Genomic DNA, 19474 nt, shown 5'->3' on the forward strand with positions numbered 1-19474 from the left:
CCAGCTTGTGACACAAACTTTTTTATCTCGACTAAAAACCTTAATTAATTAAAAGAGATTAATTGGCCAAGCGGCCCATGAAAACTATTTAATTTAATCTTTTACTTTCATCTTCTAGTGTTACTGTATGGTGTATAAAACTAAAATTTATTAACACAGATGTAAATACAACAAAATTGTTATAAATAATTATTCTTTAATTTTAAATAACATCATTTTTAAATTAGTTGATTTATCCATTTTTCCTCACATCTCAAAACGGCCTTTATTACACTACACTTTATATTTATATTAAATTGAATTAGCATATTATCAGTAACGCTTGTTATATGGTGAAAATTAATTTAACCTCATCTAATTGGCAGAAATAAAAATAAGAACAAGATTTGGTTTTGATTACTATTATAATTAATTTCAATCATCACAGTATCAGCAACAAAAAATCCCTTAATTGTAAGTATGTATTACGATCCTACAAAACTTATTATTTTACTAATGCACAATTCTATGTATAAGTAATAATATAAATATTTCAATCTTCACCGATCGTCCTGTTTTATCTATTCTTGCTGGTTCAAGAATAAAGTTCAAATTAGTGAAAATAGGCTGACCATAATAATAAGCGACCATCAAACTACACATTTCTAGATCTCATTGACCTCACCTCAATGTTTGACAATAATACAAATGAGAAACGATTTCTTGAATCTTTTCCCAACTGGCATTAAACAAAACTTTTTTTTTTTTTTAATTGAGAGTCTAAAGTTTTGTTATACTTTAAACAATCCATTACATTTTCACATAAAATAGACTAACTGCATTGATTAAATTTTATCCTCAAAAATTATTGTACATTAATCAGTCATTATATTGAAGTAGTGATAATCAAACAATGAATTATTTTATTTAAGTAATTATTTTGTAATAAAATAATTATAAAATAATTACTTAATACACTTCACACAACATTTAAGTACTTATTATTTTTATAATGCACAATTGAGTAAGTAATAATGCACATTGCTTTATTCATTTATGTAAACTCTAGGGAAATATTAAGGATAAAATAATTCTAAAAATGAATTAATTTGATTAAAAAAACAATGGTGTAAAATGAAATAGTTTCAGTAAATATACTGCTTTCAAGTTGGGACAGGATGTTGAAACGTTGTAACAGATTAGTAAAAATAATTATTTTACTCAACTTCAACAATGGCCTAGAATAAATACAATTAATAATTATTTATAATTAGGAAAGTAAAATATAAAGCTTGTCCGAGCTGACTCCCTCAGTGCGGTTACTGCTGTCTGTGATTGTTTGGCTATTGTTGGATGAATTGGAGCGTTTCGGCTGTTGTTGTTTGGGCAGTGGACACATAAGTCTGGAGGGTAATGGAAAAGGTGGATGAAGCTGTAAGGATGCAGAAGACTATGTAAAATTAAATATTAAATTAAAAGATTCTTCTTTCAATTTAAGATTTAAAAACAATATAAAATGGGTTCTCATCAAAAATTATATATGAAAATCAATTAAAATGAAATATAAAAACAAGTGATACTTCGATTAATTTGAGAAATTTTAAAAATATAATATAATTGTTTATGAAGGTTTCCTGTAAGAGTGTATTTCCTAAAAAATCATTCTTTCAAACCATATACTGGCATGTACTTGATTATTTCTTATGTCATACTTTTCCAGTTTAAACTGAAGGATTAATGAAATGAAGAAAGTTGCTGTATCTTTATTGGGAATAATTTCCCTTTTTGGAAATGTTTGTTATATACATGCAAATGGTAAATATCCATTAAANGTTCAAATCTTTTCTTCTTGTGGTTGATAAAAGACAAAAAAGGTGATGAGGTTTTAAGATAATAAAAGGTATGTGATAGGCCAATACATACTAATGCACAATTCAATTATTAAAATTATAAAGGTCAGGTAAATTGTAAAAATAATTAAATTGTAAAAATAATTATAATTAAGTACACATAAAATGGGCTTACATTGTTTCAGACCTACTTACGAAGAATGATAAATTGATTGAAGTTAATGGTTCTGAGACATGGCCAAACAACCAAACAGGGGTTGAATACGAAGAATTTGAATCAACAAATGATGAAGAAAAGCAAGAAGTTCCAGAGAAACAAGGTAATTGCAGATTGCAAAGATTTCAAATCTTTTTTCTTCTGGTTTACAAAAGACAGAAAAGGTGATAAGGTTTTAAGATAATAAAAGGTTTGTGATTGCCACTTGTTATATAGATCTAACAAATACATACTAATGCACAATTCAATTATTAAAATTATAATGATCAGGTAAATTGTAAAAATAATTACAATTAAGTAAAAATAAAATGAGCTTATATTGTTTCAGGCCTACTTACGAAGAATGATAAATTGAATGAAGTTGATGGTTTTGAGACATGGTCAAACAATCAAACAGGGGTTGAATACGAAAAATTTGAATCAACGAATGATGAGGGAAAGCAAGCAGTTCGCCAGAAACAAGGTAATTTGATTTAATTTAAGGGATTTTAATTTATTTAATACATTTTATTAAAAGCACAAAATGGAAAATAATAAAACAGTTAGATAAAAACAAAATTGATCAACTTAAAAATAAAAATTATTATGATCTGGCTATGGTGCATGTGGTATTTATACACAGATTTGTATATCATAAATTAACAGTACCAGACTGTTTATGTTCTGCATTTTCAAAAAATTAATGTTAAGTAGAATTCTTAATGCCTGCCTCTTTCTCCATATAGTGCCAAAACTATCTATGGAGTAGAACACCCCAAGAAAATTTTATCTGCATATAGAACATATATGAATGGACCATCATTGTTATGTTAAAAACTTGGATTTAAACAAAACACATTGTATTTACCTTAATTATATCATGAATGCAGTCAAATATCGTTGTAATTTTAAACATTTGTGTTTTTGGTATAAACTGTTATCTATTGGATAACTACAGAATAAAATAACTGCCTTTTGAGTAAGTAAGTCTTTCTCAAAAATATTATTTTTTATTTTAAAACTTTAATTACCTGTCACTAATTTCAGTACTTCAGTAAGTTACAAAATGTTTTACATATTCATACATCTTGACCCAAGTGATGTTTTCTTTTTCTTTTATTTTTAAGTTTAACGGTCATCAAACTACACTGCTCATCGCCAGCCCTCTATTTCTTAATTTTACATATCATTTCTTACCTTTCTTGAATATTAATTCTACTAATCTTTTTTTTCATAGTACATATATTTATTAATCTGTATTTCTAAATTAACATTATTTTTTCTTGTTTGTTTTATAAAAAAATAAATAAATCTTAATTTATCAACTCCTGCTTTCTGGCAAAATTATTTTTACTTATGGAAAGCAGGGTGTAATGAATAACAACAAATCGCTTTCATAATTATGTATTCTATTTCTTTTTCTCTTTCTCTCTTGAAACCAGAAAACTATATTATTTTGTGTATCTTCTATTATAGCAAAATAAAGGTTATTATTATTCCATATTTGTTTAGTGGTCATGATTGATTTTTTTAATTTTAAAGGGTCAGCAATAACCATCTGATGTTTGTCGGCTCAACAAAACAATACATACATACATCAGCAATTTATTTTTGTTTATAAATTTTCAGCTCAAATGATGCAAGCATACATGACTTCGGAGGTAGATCCATGCGATGATTTCTATCAATTTGCATGTGGCAATTGGGCTAAGCTTAATCCTATGCCGACAAACAACAATTTATATAGCATTTTTGAAATTCTTTCAACATCTACAGCTAACTACATAAAAGACCTCCTAGAACAGCCTACATCACATAATGAACCTTTGGCATTTACTAAAGCTAAAAATTATTACAAGTCTTGTTTAAACTATGGTAATATTTTTATGGATAGGTGGAATCTCATGTAGATCAACTTCTTTGACTGTCATAACTATCCTGTTCATAGAAACTATACAATCAAGAGGATCAAAACCACTTCTTTCCCATCTCAGTTCATTAGGTACATGGCCAATGATTAATAATTCATCGAATTACGATTGGATTTGGTTAGCAGCGCAACTTAGTAAATATCACACTGATATACTGATTACTTATTTTGTTTCACAAGACAAAGTAATCCCAAGTCGATACGTAATAAATGTAAATCAGCCATGAGATACTTTTGTAAAATATATTTTTTAATTTTTCCTTGTCCGTAGTTAGACCAAACAAGTTTAGGTGTAATAGATAGAGAAGATTTTTTAAATAGATCAAATACAAAGTACTTTGCGTATAAAGAGTACATGTTGAAAGTTGCAAAATTGTTGGGTGGAGATGAAAATGTTACTGAAGCGGTGGAAGACATCCTAACGTTTGAGACACATTTAGCTAATGTAACAAATTATTAGTTTGTGTTTGATTGATTTTAAATTCATACTACTTTTGACCTCCACCTTTCAGATTTCTTATCCAGGAAATGCAAATCCAGACCCAAGTGATGTTAAGAAATTTACTATAGCAAAAATTAACGAGTACATCCCTGATATTGATTTAAAACGTTATATTTCATTGACATTTAACTTTTCGGGCAACTCAACTGAACATGTGGTGGTACATTCTGTTAAGTATTTTGAAAAACTTGGAGAATTATTGGGAAAAACTGAGGCAAAGTAAATAAAATCTATTAACAATAAATATGTATCACATCACTAAACCTGATTTTTTTCCAGAACAATAGCCAATTATTTGTTATGGAAACATATAAACATCTGGATGACGGTTTTGGATTTTAGATTTATGCAGGCTCAGTTTCAGTATGTAAATGCACTTTATGGAACTATAGAATTTCCTGAAAGGTCGAAGTTTTGCATTAGACAAACAACTAATAATATGGGTTTAGCAATTGGTGCAATGTTTGTTCAAAAATATTTTGATAAATCTAACAAAAATGATGTTGGTATTTAATTGATAATATATCTTAGTGGTTTATTATGGATAGAGAAATAAATTGTTTTATAGACAATCGTGATGGCAAGAAATATTCGGAGTGGATTTAGAGAGGTACTTTTTAACAATTGCTGGATTAACAACAAGACAAAACACTTAGCTGAAGAGAAGATAAATGCAATACTGTTCAGTATTGGATATTCAGATGATGTATTAATCGAACAAAAGCTTGATGATTATTTTAAAGATGTGAGTTTGTCTGGTAAACTAACCAATTTTAGTATATGTGAAGTGGTGGTGCACTATAGTATACTATAGTGGAATGGGTATACTATTAATTTTGTAATAAATAAACAGTTTAAATTTAGCAACAAAACAAATATTGAATTCATCTCTAGTGGTAATTGTTTTAATACAATATGCATTATTAGTGATACGTAATTCTGAAAAGCCAAAAATAACCAAAAAAATTTTTTTAAACACATATTGATAGTTTTCTAAGACCCACTAATTTCAGGTTAATATTGACCCAGTCCTTTTCTTTGAGAATAACAAAAATATTTTTATGGCCACGGCGCTTAGAGCTAAGATTGGTTTACCACAAAACAATTTAGATTGGTACATTTCGCCTTCAGAATCGGGCAGTTATTACGACATGAGAAAAAACAATATAAGTAAGTTTCGTGATATTTTAATAAAATTTTAATACTAAAATATATAAGTATTTCAGAAATATCAGCAGCAATTCTCCAACCCCCCTTCTATCACAAATATTTTCCAAAAAGCCTAAACTATGGAGGAATTGGTGTACAAATGGGTCATTTGATGTCACACAGTTTTGATCAATTAGGTATCAAGTATGATCAAATGGCAAAATTGAATGAAGATTGGCAGAAAGCATTTGAGCAATTTTCTCAAAAAGCTGCATGTTTAATTGGTAATAAATATTTAAATATGTATAATAGAATAACATCAAAACTGAACTTTTCCTTTCTAGAACAGTATGATAACCTTATCAGCGGAGAATCCAATATACAAAGTGAAGATTTACTTTTCTTTCATAATGATTATATTGCAGAAGATGGGGGGATTAAGCAGGCCTTTGTGGTAAGTATAAAATTATTATTAGTTTAGTTTTTAGCCTTTTAGGCCTACTTAAAAATAAAATAAAACTGGTTTTCAAGTACATACGTTGGGTTCAAATTCAGGGTCATTGAGAGTTGAATCCAGGATTCTTACAGTGAGTTGCTGGAATAAAACTTTAACTGTTAAATCTACCAGGTTACTAAACACTTTTAACTAATCTAATTTGATTGGATCTAATTTGTTACAGGCTTATAAAAAATGGCTAAATATACATGGTGACTATGATGAAACCCTTCCTGAGATGAATTACACATCGGGTCAATTATTTTTTTTGAACTATGCACAAGTCTCATGTTCCTCTGATAGGTTGCAGCCATTAAGGAAAGCAAGGTGTAACAATTTTTATAATGTTAATACAAAACAAAAAACTAGCAATCTAAGCACTTGTTTATAATATTTTACGGTAATTTAAGGCTTTTATTAATTAAGGTATATTAATTGTTATTAGGGTAATTGGAACATTAAGAAACAATGAAGAATTTTCAAAAGAGTTCAATTGCCCTCCTGGATCACCAATGAATCCAAAGAAGAAATGCTTCTTCTGGTGAGAGAAGTAATCGGTTTTCCTTGTAATTGACTATGTACAACGAAACTAATAAAAAATGTTCTCACGATCATCATTATTGAAAAATCATTTTTATTGTTTTCTTTCACTTACCTATTTAAATGTTTATATTTTATTGCAAACATGTTAAAGAATAAAGGTTATTTGTTACAGAAAGTTTTACCTTAAATAATTTTACATCAGTACTAAACAAAACATTTAATTAATTTTTAAATACTCTTAATTGAGTGGTGTTTAGAGACTGTTAGGCAATTTTGTTCCAATTATTTGGAAATCGTGAGATGTGGTCTGGTGTGTATAGTTGATGAACCAACACCAGTGAGATCAGACAGACCAATATGGTTAAATTTCTTTGTTTTTATAAATTAACCATAAAATCTATGAACCAGAGAAAGACAACAATTGTCAATAATCCATAGTTCCTTGATTTGGGATAATTATGTATGACTTTTTCCCAGTAGGAAATGGAATGAGGCAAAGGTGTCTCTTGAGCCCTGCATTGGTTTCCTTCTTTTTGACGACCTGATGTCTTCTCTCAAGAGTGGTGTCCACATTGGTAATGCTAAAACATGTATGTTAGAGGGGCTTAAAGCCCTATTTGTGCCTTTAAAATAAATATATAAAATGACTTGTAATGGAACATATATATCTTGGAAAAGTTCTGTGTGCAATGGCATTTATTCTTAAATATGGATAAATCTAAAATAATGAATTTTAGGAAGGGTGGATGACTAGTCCAGGATAGCAAAAAAGTGGTTTATAAAAGTGCCCAAATAAATGTAGTAAACAAATATATTTAGGAATAATGTTGACACCTGTTATCTTTTCAGTGTCATTTAAATGCCAAAATTTCAACTGAAATATTAGGGATTCATGTTTCTAGATGAAAGTACCATGTATGCACCAATCATTAATTAATTGCTTCAAATACAGACTTGAATTGGTTTAAAGAGTTTAATTTTTTTAATGTGCTTTTGTGTTTATTTGAAAAGTATATCTCTTGCCTTGTATTTTCTCTCTTCGTCCTGTTTGCTCAAAATCTGGCAGACGGCTATATGCTAATTCAAAAATATTTTGTAATCCTGTTTCTTTTTTAAAATTACTTTTTTGTTAAATTTATTATTATTAATACAGTAGTTACGCTACATGTCTTGAAATGAATTTTTCTTTTGAAATTTGTACCACTTTGATGCCAGTGTGATAGATTTTGTCTCTATTAAAATCCATAATAATTCACTTTGTTTTAAAACAGTTAATTTTATCTTCTATAAAATCCAGGTTTCTATGCCAGAAATGTAATTTACAAAAATCTTTGAAATTTAGGAAATTGATAATCACCATGAGTAATGTAGGTCAACAATTATATCTAAAAATTATATATTTTAAATAAAAGAATGTTGCTAATGGGTCACAATTTCACTAAAATACAAAAATAGTTCATTAATTTTGAAATCTCCATGCATATTTGAGTTAGGGTTTTGGCAGTTGTACAAAATTATTATTTAATTAAAGTTCATATTTATAAAATGCAATCAATATTTGTATAGAATAACTGCAAACTTAAATGTTTTCACTAATAATAATAATATGTACAACATCCAAAATAACACGAACATTGAAAATTTTGCAAAAGGATACAAATGGCTTCTTGGATCTCCAATGAATCCATATTACTCAACTAGGTGAAGAATTTATTTTAATTATCAAACAGCCTATTTGGCAAAAAAAATTAATCAAACAAATAAAACAGTATTTTAAATGGGTGCACATAAATGCCTTACATTGTTCTATTTATATGCACTTTGCTCTGTTTGTGAAACTTTTAATCTGGACAGTACTGATTCATCTTGTCAAAAGAAGGGGGCAAAGTTCGGAAAAGCAACAGAGATTTGTTTTGTTGAGTAAAATTATTTATTAAATATATTAGTATATAATTGTGCCTGTTCTCACACATAGGAAAGGCATACATGCATTTATAAAAATTGAAACAGAACATTAAATCTGTGTGCAAAAAACCATGAGTCAACTGATATTTAATATTTGTAGCAAATATATGAGGTAAAGTAATAAAGGATTAGTTTCTAGTATTGATATCCAGTGTTTTATCCTACAATTTCCAAGATAAAATTTATTGAAACTTAAGCAGTTAAAAGTAGTAAGATAAGAGAAAATAACTTTGTTAATGGTAAAATTGGTTCAAGAAAACTTCTACAAAAAATTATGAAATTATACAAGTAAGTACAAATTACTGAACAATCTTTTCCCCGATTAGCTATTAAAACCTCTGATTAAAAATAATTAAAAATTGAATTTGTTTCATTAACTAAAAATTTGACATAACACATTTAACAAAATTACAAATTATGGTTATGGAACAATTAATTGAACAATTAATTAACAGATACTTTAAAGAAATAATAACTATGAGAAAGAATAATAAAAAAGGAATTTCAGAAAATTGTTTATAATTAAAAAAATTCAAACAGTTTTATTTTTAAATGATACACAACCCTTAAAGGTGATTTTGATATGGTTGTTGTAACAAGTTTAAACATAATAATAACTCACAGGAAAACAAAATAGTACAAAAATAGAAAGAGAAGTACAAATTATAAACCGCTTGTTTTCATTTGACATTACACAATTGTTGTTTCTATGGTATTATTTTTGAAATTACATATTTTTTATGCAGTAGATTTGATGCCTTTTTTAGTGGGACAATGGTGAGTGTTTTATATATGTGTATATAAATTATAAATAAATAACCAATATTGGCATTTTTAAAAGTTTATTTATAATTCTTTTTTTTTTATCTTGAACCACTCTATTGTCTAAGGTTGTTGGTTCTCTCCATCTGTGGAATAGAGTGGTTCAAGATAAAAAATAAAATGTAATAACAACCCATAGAATAGAATAACAACAACAATATTATCACGATAAGATAATATAGTTTTTATTTATAATTAATTACAACTATTGTCGATATGCACTCGATTATAGCTGTAACATAATACAATAGGTGGGTTCAAGAGAGAATGGAACACTGTATTCTTCTGGAGGAGGAGAGAGTGCAAAAAATAAAGTAATACACTTTATTTATTATGCGCTATTTGTTATGTCTCTGATAGTTTATAATTATAACATATATTAATTATCAACTGAACTTTTAGCACATAAGTAACACATTAAATGCAATTTTGTTTATTTGGAAAAATACAGTATTTTAATATTATCACTTTTTTATACGCATGCATTTTAGTTATGATATTTACTTTTAATTTATTTAAATTAAAAGATAATAGTTTTATCTACTTTGTAATGAAATTCTATGAAGGGGCAGCTTTAAAACAAAGTGTTGAATATATTAAGTTTCTTAACTAGCATCTCTTAAGTGTTGTTAAATTAATTATTAAAGAGATATTTTAAAGTAAGTTGAGTCAGTTTTTGATAATTTACGGAATAAAAAAAGATAACTGCTTGTTCTATTTTGTAAATGTGTTTAAATTGTTTAATTGATAATATAAAATAATTAAACCATGTCATGAGATCGAGGATTAAGGAAATTAATACAAAAGTCGGGGGTAAAGATAATTTTTCAGATTCGTTTAAGTACTCTGAAATGGAAACTGAAAGGACATTAGTCTTAGCTTCACTCTAGCTGTCAAGGTTAAATTTATTCACATTTAAATTAATGGGTCACTGAGGTTTACATCTAGCTCCCGTGAAGTAAGATCGCAAATATCTCCCTCCTCTTCCCTTTTCGGATAATCACCCCTCTTTAGTTTGAATTATTCTCTTTTATTTCCTACTTGCATCAATACAAAATGCTAAAATAGTGTTAATTTAAGAGGTGTTCCGAACTGAAACAATTGAAGAATCTACTGTTGCCGAGAGCCCAGCAGTGTGTACAATGTGGTAAGATATCTATTATAAGGAATTATCTTCTATACAATGGTGCTTTTTTTTTCAGTTGAAAGTCTTAATTTTTATGTATATAGAAAGAACAAATCATCTCAATTTGCATTTAGTCATATCATTGAAAACTTCAATAAACTTACTTTATTAAATTAACTGAAATAAAAATATTCACTCTGTATAATGTTACCAAACTTTGCTGGATAAAGTTAATATTTTACAATATTTCTTATTCTTTAGTGTATTTGATGTGAAACTGATATATTACTAACAGTAAAAAGTAACAAACAAAGCTTGTTTTTATGTTTGAGAAAATATTAAAATAAATTAAATTTTTTTAAAAATAAATTACTAGATTTTATTTTTAAATATATTTTAAAGAAACATCAAAAATAATCTGGCCTTATAATAATAATAATAATAAGTGGTTGGGCTGTGTATTATTTTCTTGATTGTAGTAGAAGGGTCATCCTCATCAGATTAAGAAATGGCCATGAAAGGTTGAACATGTTTTGGGTCAAAGCCCTTGTTTGTGACAGGCGTGCAAAGAAAGGTTGCTCAATTAATTGAAGGGTGCAATTCCTTGGCTCCATATAGAAAGCATGTAGGAATTCCACCTAACATGAGAATTGTGTTTTGAGAGCAACGGTCATCTGTTTTGATTTGTTAAGAAAACAGGGCTGTTTTATTGTACATAATATTGATAGTTTTGGGTCCCTAGCATGGGTTGAGAGTGAATGTATTTATTTGCATGAATGCTTAGTGTAAGAGGGCTAACGACTGAATGACTGCCCATAGGCTCTTAATTAGGTTACTTATGCAATAGGTGTAAAGTAGATGGAGGACTATCGAGTACTCCACCACCCTAACTGAGTGAATGGTATATAAATAATAAAGAATATATCTAAGAGTGAGTATGTGAATTGGGTGGGATTTAGAAAGTGATTTCGTTGTGAGCTGAAATGATCTGAGAGTCCCAAGAGTCCAACTTCAGTAGCTGGACAGGTAAGATGGGTCTGGCCCTTGACTGCCAACACTTGGAGCAGATGATTTTTATGGGCTGCCAGAAATTTATTGTAACTAACAAAATCTGGTGGACTGTGAAAAGTGACAGACTCTATACACATGGGTTTGTAAGATTTTGGCTTATATAAATCAGTAATCAGTATTCAATCTTTTTAATTAGTATTTTCTCAATTGCATCCTTTTATTTTTATATTTATGTTTGTGTGTTCACTTAATGTTGGCAAATAGTTAATTTGTTATTTTATGTATCATGTTGTGGATAAGTGAGGCAGAAGAAATATTTCATGAGTTGTCAATTTTTTTTAATATGTACAAATAATTAATCATTGCATTTATTATACACAAAAAATGTAAAATATTTCATGAAGGTTTCCAACTAGTAGTTTAAATTACTTTATTTACCCATGCTTTTGTTATCTTAAAAGCATACGGACCAAAAAGTTAGTGAAGTTATATAAAGAAATTGCATTTTTTACATTTTATTTTTATGGCTTTTATAAAATTAAATACAATTTAATTACAATTTTGATAAAATTCTTTTGCAATAGTATATTTCCAAATCAAACATTTTGTCCAAGTCTACGACCAAGAATTGTCCATCCAAGTGAATTGTGAGATTTCATCCCCTGTAGTTTGGTTCTTTTAGATCATCAACTTTTCGCCATCATCGCTCTGTGTAATAAGTAGGGTTAGGCAAAAAAACGGATATTTCCATGTTGAACATTTAACCTATATCAAATGCAAACTGTATATGGGAGAGTTGTCTCTTTTTTACAAAGTTAAAGTTATATTAAAAATAGCACAAAAATACACTATGGCAAAAAGCCAAACCGAGTTCGACAAACCAAATTAGTGAAGGTAGGCAAAACAAAAATGATTGGGAACAACCAAGATTTCATTGTTCAAGTATCTATTTATTGTAAGAAATACAATGACCATTTTGAAATTAGGTTAACTTATATTTTATTAATGCAAATTATTCAATTAAACGGAAATAAATTTCTTATCTTTATTTCTTATTTAAAAGGAAAAAAATATTTTATAGTTATGGATAATTATATATTAGTATGTATTAGCAAAACGTAATGTGTATGTACACAAGAGTTAAATAAAATAATTTTAAAAAAATGGATAATTATATTACAAAAAATAATTTTTTATTATTAAAACATGGAAAAACTTATGATATAAAAAAGGACATTTAGTTATGCAATAAATTTAATACAGTGTGGCACTTGTAGTGAGGTGTCCATTCATTAATGTTTTGATTAGTTTTTCCTCCAGTAATTAAATTGCCAATTTACCAATTATCTATGAATTTGAAATGTTGTTGGGCATCTTTTAACAAATAAACAATTTTTTCTCCCAAAATATATATTATATGTTTTAGGGTGTTTGATATTTTGCAGCTATCCTAAAAGTAACTTCAAACAGATGAAGGCATTATCGTTGGCTACTCTGGGGATAGTTCTCCTGCTTGGGGATTTATGTCGAACAGGAGCAAATTGCGCTGACGATGAATTAAGTGAATATCGAGTAAAGAAACCTGGTAATTTTTGCCATAAAATAAAATGTTGACAAATGTACAAAAAGCAATATGATATTTTAGAAGACTTAGAACCGTACGATGACCCACGATGGAAGCTATTCACTAATTTTGAGACCGACTGCTTTCCACCTTCATCACCATATTACCAAGTTATCAGAGAAAAAAGGAATGTACCGAATGATTTTGTACCATCCGAGACGACAAACGTTTTCCAAAATGTATGTGAGCAGTGAATATCAGCACATATTCTTTAAATAAAACTTCTTTTTTTTTCAGGAAAGAATTTTGAATCAAGAAACAACAAATAGAGAATTAAAGTAAGTATAATCTCTTGAAACTTATATAATAAATAAACTTATCTTGCCTTTTTAATAAAACTTTATTAAGTAGACATTCATTGGGAAAAGAAAGAGAATCAATTGAAGCATCAAACCAATCCAAAATATTGCTTAACTACCTAACTAAACTTAAATATTCAGAAATTGTGTCAAAAGAGGAAGAAGATAAAGAAATAGTTCGACATAACCAAGGTAAGAGTAATAATTGTAAAGCAAGTTACAAGGAAGATATATGAAATAAAACTGTCAAAGTTGAACATTATTATTATATCCATTACATTTCATGGTCTGATTAACCAAATAACTTCTTTCAATTAATTAATCTTTGCGTAAGGTATTGGTTGACCTTTGATAAATACGCCGCTGTTCTACCACTTGAGCTTGACTTTGATCCATTTGGACATCAACTTCCCATCTCAACCTGCCTTTCAAATTTTTCTCCTTTTTGCCAGTTTTATAGGAATCATAATTTTTTTTTAAATTCAGAAATCATGAGATGCGGTCTGGTGTGATGTAGGTTTCAGAAAAACATTTTCTTTATCGTGCCAACGTTTCGATCTTTATTGAGATCATCTTCAGGGCCTGGGATTTACAAACATTGTTTACATTTAACAAATACATTTAGGATGTGGAAAAGTGAATTTATACAATGCAAAGTATATTTTTTTTTATTCAATCAAAGTATTTGTACTCACTGAAAGTGTTTGTCTTCTGTGTAATTGTGCCATTCTTGCGCGTCGTGTTGAGAGTGCCAGTGAGATTTTGCTTTTTATTGTACCTGCATCACACCAGACCGCATCTCATGATTCTTGAATAATTATCAATTAACGGTCACTAATCACGACACATTTTTAAATTTTGTTTAACGAGATGAGTTATATATTGAATGAGGGAAAAAAGCTAGCAAGCATGGTGGTATACTGCATAGACAATAATAATTTATCATTAATTTGGTTAATTTTTGATAATATACCTTTCAGCAAAATTGATGCAAATGTACATGGATACAACAGTCGACCCTTGTGAAGATTTCTATCAGTTCGCATGTGGCAGATGGCCCAAGCTCAATCCTATTCCAAAGGACAAAGGAACTTACGACACTTTTGAAATCCTCAGGGAGTCACTAGACAACTATCTAAAAAATCTTCTTGAACAGCCGATTTCACCTAATGAACCCGCAGCATATACCAAAGCTAAAAACCTTTATAAATCCTGCATTAATTATGGTAATGATGCACAGAATGTGTTTAATGTCATTTGCTAATTTTGTTTTTGTTTACAGAAATTTTAGAAGAAAGAGGGGCACAACCACTTCTTGATCTTATTGATTCACTGGGCGGTTGGCCACTGCTTAACAAAGATTGGAAAAGTAGTAATTTTGATTGGATTTGGTTAACAGGACAACTTAGACGATACAATAATGATTTACTCATTGCCCAGTGGGTTGGACCAGATATAAAAAACTCAAACGAATATATAATACATGTTAGTTATTTATAAGTAGTTTTTCTTAATTATTTTTCAATGAGACCCCCTTTTGATTTCAGATAGATCAAACTACATTAGGTTTACCAACTAGAGATTATTACCTACAGCCAGCAAACGCAGTTTACTTGGAAGCTTATAAGAACTACTTTGTGAAAATAGCAACACTTTTGGGAGCTGATTATAACAAAGTAACACAAGCTGCAGAAGAAGTTATTCAATTTGAAATCGATTTAGCAAAAGTAAAATAAAGTAAATAATAGTATTGATTTACTATATTTTTAACTTGTCAACATTATAGATTACTATTGCTCCCGATGAACGAAGAAACTTGAGTGAACTTTATCAAAGAATGACTGTCGGTGAACTTAGAAACTTTATACCTCAAGTTGATTGGCAAAGATATCTTTCAATTGTATTCAACAGACCATGCAATTCGACTGAGCATGTTGTAGTATTTGCCGTCCGGTATATTGAAAACCTAGTAGCTTTAATGGGCAAAACGGACACTAGGTAAGTGAAAAAAAATTAATTAATTAAAAAAAAGGATATAATTATGTAAATTTCACCTACAGAACAATAGCAAACTATTTGTTATGGAGGTTTGTAAGACACCGGGTGAATAACTTAGATGATAGGTTTCAAGAAGCAAAACAAAAATTTTATTATATACTCTTCGGGAGAGAGGAGTCTCCTCCTAGGTGGAAGAATTGCGTCAACCAAGTAAACAGCAACATGGGAATGGCCGTGGGTGCAATGTTTGTCCAAAAATATTTCGACGAATCCAGTAAAAATGATGTTAGTTTTACAATGTTGATTTATTAATTCCGCCTGACTGTTTAACAATAACTTACGATTGTTTTTCACAGACCATGATAATGACAAGGGATATACAACAAGCATTTAGAGAGATACTTTCTAAAATTAATTGGATTGATGAGGAGACGAAACATTTAGCTGAAGAAAAAATAGATGCGATAACTCTCCGCATTGGATATCCTGATTCTGTATTAGTGAAAGAAGAGCTTGATGAACGCTTCAAAGATGTGGGTTTTTATATCAGATTTTAACAAAAACTTGCTCACATTAAATTCACTAATTTCATGGTCTGCTTGACCAATTAATATATTACAATTAATTAAGGTTTTTAGTTGAGATAAAAAAAGTCAATGGCACGAGCGGGATTCAAACCCACGATCCTCGGCTAGATACGCTGCTGCTCTACCACTTGAGCTATCGTGACCTCACATTGAAATCTAATTAACTTTTGCATAGAATAATGCATACATAGACTATTTACCCAGCAATTTCATTACCAGAAATGTAATTAATTTTTAAACTCATTACGGGAATGTAAATAGTTGAAATATGATTCATATTGATAATTGTTTAACCATTAAATATTAAATAACTGGTATTTCACGATTATCCTGGTCAGGCTATTCTCTTTTGGTTTAACTGAGCATTTCAGTATTGGTTCATCTCCAGTGGTTGATCTTCACGATTTTACAAAAAGGCACACACATACACACAATATTGAAGATAAATGAATAGTTGAAATGTTTTTAACAGGCAAAACCAAGAAGAATGCGCAGACCATGATCAAACACAAGTTCATGTGTACACTGTAAACTTCAAAGCACTGTAACTCTTTTAGCGCATAAGCTTGCATAATTCAATGCAATCTTTCAATTTTCTGTATTTTTTTTAATTTTCTTCATATTGCATTATGACCATGCAAATGCCCTGCTGGATGGAATAATTTCGCTCACCTAAAGTTCAGCCACATAGAACATTTTTTTTCTTTTACGAGGGTTTGCAAGAGCAGAGATCATATACCCTCGGGGTGCCGGTGTTTTTGAAAAAAAAGCCCATTTGTAAGTATGTCAGGTTCGAATGCAGGGCCGCTGGATTCGAACCCAGGACCTTTACCTTACAGTGATGAGCGCCATGACAATGCCTAAACCATTGCGGCCACCGATGCCCCCCTAGAACATGTTATTACAAACTTATATACTTAAATAGTATGTGCTGACAACATGCTGAAATACAATGGATTAAAAATTATAATTTTTTCCATTATCAAAATGCGTCCATGATCAATTAAAAACACGTTTTGTAATGTAAAAATTAATTATAAAACTTTTTTATAGGTAGATGTTGATCCAGGGTTTTACTTTGAAAACACCCTAAGTATTTTACGACATTTTGTCCGAATGGAACAAGCTCAGCTTGGCTCCCCTGTAAACAAGTCGGTTTGGGATACAGCACCTGCACAAGTAAATGCTTATTACTCAAGAAATAAAAATCAAATGAGTAAGTTTTGCTAGTTTGTAATAGTTTAATTATATAAAAATTTTATTGAGTGTTGAATTAATATTGCAGTGTTCCCAGCTGGGATTCTCCAGCCTCCATTTTATCATAAATATTTTCCAAAATGTTTGAACTATGGTGGAATTGGAGTAGTGATAGGTCATGAGATGACACATGGTTTTGATGATAAAGGTAGACTTTTTGACAAAACTGGGAACTTAAAAACATGGTGGCGTGAAATAGCAGTCACAAATTTCCATGAAAGGGCTCAATGCATAATTGGTAATTTCAATTTAAAAGTCCTACATTATTTAAAAACTGGCAACTAAATTTATTAAATATTATAGAACAATATGGAAAATTTATGGTGGAAGAGGCAGGCTTACAAGTTGACGGGATCAACACTCAGGGCGAAAATATTGCTGATAATGGCGGGATTAAACAAGCTTTTTGGGTAGGTAAAACAATATGTTAAATGTATTAATAAAACAACTAAGCAGTTTTTGTGACAGGCATATCAAAAATGGTTGGAAAAACATGGAGACTCCAATGAAAAACTTCCTGGCATGAATTATACAGCAGGGCAATTGTTTTTTATGAACTTTGCCCAAATTTGGTGTGGTGCGACAAGACCTGCAGCGTCTAGGAACAAACTGAAAACAGCAGTTCATTCTCCAGGAAAATTCAGGTAATTTAACTGTTGTTTCAAATTATTTTTAGTGCTATTGGTTTCCCCTCCCTCCTTTATGTACGTGCATTTTAAATTTGAAACAGGTCTCCTCAGTATTTGTGTTTCCATCAATTGCTGATTTCTCACAAATCAGTTCTAGGTTTGGTGGATCAGTAACATCACTGGAGACATCAATATTTAAATGTGCATGTGTCAATAACATCTTCCATATGTCCTGCATGTTATGGATGATAATAATTATAACATATTTTGTAAATTACTGACATAAGTTGAAGGCAATTAATATTACTAAACTATTTTGTAGGGTAATCGGTACATTATCAAACAATGAAGATTTTGCAAAGGAATTCAATTGCCCTCTTGGATCTCCAATGAATCCAAAGAAGAAATGTTCAGTGTGGTGAATAATGCAATGAAAATAAATAATTTCAATTCATTTGCATCTACAAAGTAATTTTTTTAATGGCCATGTTTTTTTTAAAGATTTAATTTTTTTATTATTAATAATCCTTTTAAGAGACGATTGATCATTGAAATTTAATATAGTGACCTGTACTTATCATTTAGTATTTAAAATTAGAAATAAGACAGTTGAATATTTTGAGAGTTTTAATAAGAAAAGCAACGAACCATTGATTCAGTGTTTTATATAATCTTCTATTCGCTTAGTATGTCTGTTATTGTTATTATAATTTATTAAATATTATATTTTGTGATAGGACCAAACAAAGAAAAATATAAAAAATTATATTTACTCAAATAATATAATTTTTATATAAATAACCTAACTCCTACTTCATTATATTTAGCACAATATTTCAAAACTATATAAAAGTGTTAATCAATAAACTAGTCATTAGAAATTAAACTTTTTATATATGTATTGTTGTTATTGAAATAAAATATAAGTTGATGCTGCTCGTGCTTCCTAATTGCTTATATATATTCCTACATCTGATGTTTTTTTATGTTAAAATAATTTGAAAAATGTCAATAATTTAACAGCATTGTGAAAGGAACTCTGTACCACAATTTAATGATTAAATATTTACTACTTTTAAGGTACAATTGACAAATAAACAGACAATACAAGAGGGCAAAATTACAATATTATTGATAAATAGACAATTAATTTCACCCCAATATGGTACAATTATTTTGTCCACCTCTACTAAAAAAAAATGGTAATTATTAGCTATGTAAATATGTATTTAGTCATGTAAATTGACTGTACTGTACCTTTATTAATTGACATAAATACGAAAGAAGGGTTTCTAAAATTTTCACAAAATCACTGTAAAAATTACACTTTTCTTCTTTTTCATTGGCCTGCAAAATGTACAGGTCAATTAGCCATATTTTAATTTTTTCCTCAGCTCTCTGCGAATATATCTTAGTAGTATTAGCAGATTAGCATTAGATCTCATTCTTGTCTGCCCTGACAAAGTTTTGTTCTGAAGTTATTGATGTCTACATTATTACTGGACACAATG

General features: G+C 29.3%; 1 protein-coding gene across 1 annotated transcript; it reads left to right on the top strand.

Moving 5' to 3' along the window:
* Positions 1-1995: 1995 nt before the first annotated feature.
* LOC106668396 lies at positions 1996-18938 on the top strand. Its single transcript, XM_024230486.1, has 30 exons — positions 1996-2149; positions 2375-2509; positions 3655-3900; positions 3974-4167; positions 4227-4400; positions 4468-4676; positions 4737-4959; positions 5026-5202; positions 5471-5627; positions 5684-5890; positions 5951-6060; positions 6287-6429; positions 6548-6643; positions 9285-9387; positions 10513-10579; positions 12996-13154; positions 13215-13372; positions 13431-13471; positions 13542-13684; positions 14473-14718; positions 14775-14977; positions 15040-15219; positions 15279-15490; positions 15553-15775; positions 15847-16023; positions 17131-17293; positions 17363-17572; positions 17638-17744; positions 17803-17978; positions 18286-18938. The coding sequence occupies exons 3-30, from the start codon at positions 3660-3662 to the stop codon at positions 18383-18385; spliced, it is 4599 nt and encodes a 1532-aa protein (XP_024086254.1). The 5' UTR covers positions 1996-2149; positions 2375-2509; positions 3655-3659; the 3' UTR covers positions 18386-18938.
* The last annotated feature ends 536 nt before the right edge of the window (positions 18939-19474 follow it).

This window comes from Cimex lectularius, unplaced genomic scaffold, assembly GCF_000648675.2.
Source record: "Cimex lectularius strain Harlan isolate CLEC.00 unplaced genomic scaffold, Clec_2.1 scaffold36, whole genome shotgun sequence".
Lineage (NCBI taxonomy): Eukaryota > Metazoa > Arthropoda > Insecta > Hemiptera > Cimicidae > Cimex > Cimex lectularius.